The sequence below is a fragment of the Habropoda laboriosa genome, unplaced genomic scaffold, assembly GCF_001263275.1.
Source record: "Habropoda laboriosa isolate 0110345459 unplaced genomic scaffold, ASM126327v1 scaffold67, whole genome shotgun sequence".
In the NCBI taxonomy this organism is placed as follows: domain Eukaryota; kingdom Metazoa; phylum Arthropoda; class Insecta; order Hymenoptera; family Apidae; genus Habropoda; species Habropoda laboriosa.
The window spans coordinates 5,108,295-5,113,913 of NW_017100242.1; the positions used below are offsets into that span (position 1 = coordinate 5,108,295).

Consider the following 5,619-nt stretch of genomic DNA (forward strand, 5'->3'; position numbering starts at 1 on the left):
GTTAATATGCAATATTTTAAAAAAGTAGAAGGAATTCTATATATATATATACGAACTTTAATGTGTAATTTTGTAATTCTCTCTTTGTACGTAGCTATTTAAATTTCCCGCGTGAATGGAACGAAACATAGCATTGAGTATGCCGTCTGAGGAATTATGAAAATTTCGTGACCTATACGAATTGGATGCAGAACAGGCAGGCAATAGAGCAGTGCGGTTCGTCGCCATTTTGTTTATTTTCGCGTAAAAGAGGTCTGAAAAACGATCATCCAAGCAGATCGTTCTGTCTTTGTTCGTGAAAACGTCAGCTGAGTGTATTGGTGATCACCTTAGAAAGCTGGAAGCACTGGCAGAGAAACTTGTTTGCACGGGGAATCATTGGCAGAGGTTGGAGAAGATATTAAGATCGAAACGTAGTGGAGCCGAGGTTTGCAAGAAGTACATAGGTTTCACGATTAGTAGCGCGCCGGTCCCGCGGTGCGGAAACCGTTTCTCGGATCGGTCGAGAAAGAGTAAGGGAGTACAAAGTGAAAAGTGCAAGCGAGACAGGTGCTGCGAGAATAAGAAAAGAAATAGTTGTAGCAAGAGGAGAGACAACGTAAGAATTACAAAGATATCGTACAAGGGTGGAATATATGCTGTGGGCGTCCCTTGAGAAAGCGGGGGCATTTGATAGCTACAGAAATTGGACTCATCGCAAGCAAATATCAGTTTTTGTTGAGTGGCAAAACGACGTCGCACGCGAGTCATAGTAGAGACGTAAACCCGGTTGCGATTAGAATCAAGCAACCATAGCAGCAGAATTTGCTCGAACAAATATCTTCCGTCCCTGACGAGAATAATCAGTATATTGAACAACAATCAATTTTTGCTCGAAAATCGTTTGGGTTATACCAGTTAAATTAACTTCTGAAGTAACCTCGACGGCGGAAGCCGCCTCCGAGGTTCCCGGCGCAATCAAGACGACCATCAATATCGGCATTGCGATGAACCACGTTAACGACCAAGAAAACCTTAAACAGCTCAACCTGGCACCAGTTCAGGTCAATGAAGTCGAAGAGATGGATACACAAGAAGGAGGTATGCTTTACCTTCATTTGTTTTGCTTTATTTAAATTTTTTGCATTTTGAAATTAGTTTTATGTTTTCATTTTCGTTTTGAAGGTTATGGAAAATATTTCGAACTTCGTGTGTCGTTATAGTCATTTAACAATAAGTTTCATTCATATATGTACTGATTTTTGTTTAAAAATATTTAAATCAAGATTTAAGACAACATAAACTAAATTGGAATTTAAAATAAAAGTAAATATTTTTACGCAATTCGTGTAGTTTTTGGTGTATGACTTTACACTATGAATAATGTTAATTTAATGCTGATTATTTTATTTGGTATATAATAATGCAACATTACACACCATACACAAAATAATATGTATGAATTCCCTGCGTCGCGCGTGCGTATGTGTGCGTGCGTGCGTGCGTCGTGTGTGTAGATATAGAAAATTATACAAATTACATTACATAGTGAAGTGCAATATAATTTCGAGTATATTTGAAAGAAATTATTTATAGCATGTTCATTTTCATTTTATTTAGCAAAATTATTTAAACAGTTAAGTATGTAAAATACTGCTTTCATATATTTTTAGCAATTTGTACATGTATAGTTACATGTAGTTCTTCATTTGCTGGAAACATATATTTGTTTTTTTTTAATTATGTCACAATGATTGGAATCTGACACAGCATTTTTCATTAAGTATTTGTATGAATTACTAAATGGATATTTTTGTAAATTATTTTTTTCAAAAATATTTATAAAACATTAAATAAATTTTTTAGTATAATATGTATTATAGGTAATCTTCTGCCAAAATATACAACAGTCCTTTGGTAACACTGAACTTTTAATGTATAAAATGTACAAAGTATACACATGTTACACAATTTGTATAGTGTTTATAAAGTAATTTATTGTAAATTGTAATTTTATTAATTCAGTTTATTTTTGAATTTTTAAAAGATTCATTTGAAGAAGCAGTTTGTTGTAAAGCTTATTTGAAAAATAAATGTAGTAATAGATACTTTAAATTTTAGAAACACCAAATGATGGTGGTGGAGATGGCAATGATACTAGTCCTATGAACGGAGAATCAGATTTAACGTGTATAGTTCAAGATCAAGAAATGGAGGAAGGTAGAATAAAAATTATAATATTTTTATATTGTTACAAGATTTCTTCTAGTGGCACAAATATTCTTTTTACGAATTAATAACACTATTTAGCTTCATAAAATAATTGTAGTATTGTTTAAAGTACATTTTGTAACTTATTAGTTTTAATATTATTGAAATGTTCATAAGAAGTATATAAATTTCTTGCAATAATAATAGATTATCTAAATTTTGTGTTAACCATTACTGTCTTGCAAAAGAAAGTGAAGAAATTATAGTTTATATATTAGTATAATTAATGTAGTAGGAGTAAATTCTATAATATAACTTATGTTGTGATTCTTAAGACTTGACTACACATTCACAGTCGGTTAGTATTACAGAATATAATTTAAATAATATTTTACAGGTATAGAAGATATATAAAATTAATATCTTTAAAACATTTTTTAAATGAAATATAAAAGTATGCTTATTACAAATTAATAAATACTTCTACGTGAATATAAGGTTACATTACAAAATTAAGAGTACTAATTGTAACATATTCAAATAGATTATACATAAAATTCTAACATTATTTTTATTATTAATTAGATGAAGCAAGATCAGAAGCAACATTTCGCTACACAGTTGAAAATCTTTCTAAAATGAAGGAAACCCAATTGTCACCTGCATGTTTCGTTCGTAATTTGCCATGGAAAATAATGGTAATGCCAAGGTCAAGTCAGACGCAAGATAGAGCTCCTCAAAAATCACTTGGCTTTTTCCTGCAATGTAATGGAGAAAGTGATTCATCCTGGAGTTGTTATGCAGTTGCAGATCTTCGATTACTTTCTTGTAAGGAAGGACAGGATCCATTTAGCAGAAGTCAGTATATTGTTATATAACAATATTTTATTCCCATTAAATATAATTTTTTTGTTAAAATCTTAATTTAGTGTCTTATATTTTATATATTTTAACCTTTTAATAATATGATTATGGATCTTTATATGTTCTAAAGTTCATGGATTCTTATTTTAGAGATTCAACATCTTTTCTACAGTAAAGAAAATGATTGGGGATTTAGTCATTTTATGACATGGCAAGATGTCCTGGATCCTGATAAAGGTTTTATTAAAGATGATTCAATTACACTTGAGGTTAGTGATGTTACATCATTTGAATTTAAATAGTTTATAAAAAAATTTTTTGTCAAATTTGATGTAGAGATTTAAAAATGATATATTTTGATCAATTATTATGCTTATCAGACTTCAAACTAGTTTGAATTTAAAATTTTAAAGAATTTTTAAAATAGGTTCATGTGATGGCTGATGCACCTCATGGTGTCAGTTGGGACAGTAAAAAGCACACAGGATTTGTAGGTTTAAAAAATCAAGGTGCTACATGCTATATGAATTCTTTGCTTCAAACTCTGTATTTTACCAATCAGGTAATTTGTGCCAATTTATGTTATGTGTACTATAAATTAATAATGGAATACAATATAGATATTACGAGATTATCGGGACAACAAAAATAAAATAAGTTTAAAATATTTTTAATATTCCAACTTCATCAATTATTTCTATTTTTTCGATCTTGACATATTTATAAGTATAATGCAAACAATTATATATCTATACCTTTGTTTTTAGTTACGTAAAGCAGTCTATAAAATGCCAACAGAAAGTGACGACTCTAGCAAGAGTGTTGCTTTGGCTTTACAAAGGGTTTTTCATGAATTGCAATTTTCTGATAAGCCAGTGGGCACAAAAAAATTAACCAAAAGTTTTGGTTGGGAAACATTGGATTCTTTCATGCAACATGATGTACAAGAATTTTTGCGAGTGGTAAGATAATAATGTATTTTATGTAGTATCAGCATTGTCTTTAATAACACTCTATGATATCTTCACCTTAATATTATTTATAATATATAATTATTATTTTTTATCATTTACTAATAACTGCTTTAGCTTTTAGATAAATTGGAAAGTAAAATGAAAGGTACATGTGTTGAGGGTACAGTGCCAAAGTTATTTGAAGGGAAAATGGTATCATTCATCAAATGTAAAAATATTGATTACAAATCAACTAGAGTTGAAACTTTCTATGATATACAGTTAAATATAAAAGGCAAAAAGAATAGTAAGTATGAAAAGAAGTATTTTTTTGCTTTTAAAGTAAAAATTATGTTTGTTATGTATAAAATTTTATATCACAAAAATTAAATGCAATTTAGTCTACGAGTCTTTTAATGACTATGTGAGTACTGAAAGTCTGGATGGAGATAATAAATACGATGCGGGAGAACATGGATTACAAGAAGCAGAAAAAGGTGTTATCTTTTCATCATTTCCACCAGTGTTGCATTTGCATTTAATGCGATTTCAATATGATCCAGTTACAGATTGTTCGGTGAAATTTAATGATAGGTACGAAGTAATATAATGACGATGAATCATATATTTATTTTTTATAATACTTTCAATTTTTTAAATTATACATGTTACATAGGTTTGAATTCTATGAAAAAATAAGTCTTGGCAAATATTTACAAAATAAAGAGGCAACAAGTGCAGATTATACATTGCATGCAGTCTTAGTTCACAGTGGGGATAATCATGGAGGACATTATGTTGTATTTATCAATCCAGCTGGTGATGGAAAAGTATGTGCATTTTTAGAAGTAGTGTTTCATAAGTATAGTATTATATATTTAAAATAATATAAATTCAAACTTTCACTTCAAAAATATCTTTAAAGTGTATGAGCTATTAATTATGTATGTTTATATATAATTTAATTCTATTACTGAATAATTTTAAGTGATAATTGCATGCAAATATTATTGACTATGTAAATTCAATTTCGAAACAGTGGTGCAAGTTCGACGATGATGTCGTCTCAAGGTGTACAAAACAAGAAGCTATTGAACACAATTATGGTGGTCAAGATGAGGATATATCTATAGCTGTGAAACATTGTACAAACGCCTATATGTTGGTGTACATAAGGGACTCTGAGTTGGAAAATGTCTTGCAAGAAGTCAAGGAAGAGGATATACCTCAAGAGGTCAGAAACGTCCTACAAAAAGAGCTTTCCCAGGAGTTGAGCGACCTTGAACGTGACAAAGACGCGACTGACACAATTAAAGACTCACATACAGAGACTACGACTCTTCGTCCGTGCACGCAAAATCCTCGAAATCCAAATCTCTATATTCATGATTTTTAAAGGGGTGAAAAGAATTGTAAATTGTTTGAATTGTTTTCCGACAAAACTTCCCATTTCTTAAATATGTTTTGAGCTAATTAGCTCATAGTATATAAAATCATCAAATTCATAATACATTACAAGTTAAACACAAAGATAAAATGAGTTTAATAACATAGGATCATATTTGAATAGATTCAATATTTTGGATATGTGAATTAATCAGAAAATAATTTC

General features: G+C 30.0%; 1 protein-coding gene across 3 annotated transcripts in view; it reads left to right on the forward strand.

Moving 5' to 3' along the window:
- The first annotated feature begins 196 nt into the window (after positions 1–196).
- Positions 197–5,619, forward strand: part of LOC108571957 (ubiquitin carboxyl-terminal hydrolase 7) — an 11,481-nt gene continuing 6,058 nt past the window's right edge. For all 3 annotated transcript variants that reach the window (XM_017934118.1, XM_017934120.1, XM_017934119.1), the window contains exons 1-10: positions 197–1,080; positions 2,101–2,199; positions 2,776–3,048; positions 3,205–3,323; positions 3,482–3,616; positions 3,822–4,016; positions 4,143–4,314; positions 4,409–4,601; positions 4,684–4,837; positions 5,047–5,241. In XM_017934118.1, coding sequence (XP_017789607.1) covers positions 987–1,080; positions 2,101–2,199; positions 2,776–3,048; positions 3,205–3,323; positions 3,482–3,616; positions 3,822–4,016; positions 4,143–4,314; positions 4,409–4,601; positions 4,684–4,837; positions 5,047–5,241 — 1,629 coding nt within the window. In that variant the 5' untranslated portion in view covers positions 197–986. The remainder of the gene's footprint in view (positions 1,081–2,100; positions 2,200–2,775; positions 3,049–3,204; positions 3,324–3,481; positions 3,617–3,821; positions 4,017–4,142; positions 4,315–4,408; positions 4,602–4,683; positions 4,838–5,046; positions 5,242–5,619) is intronic.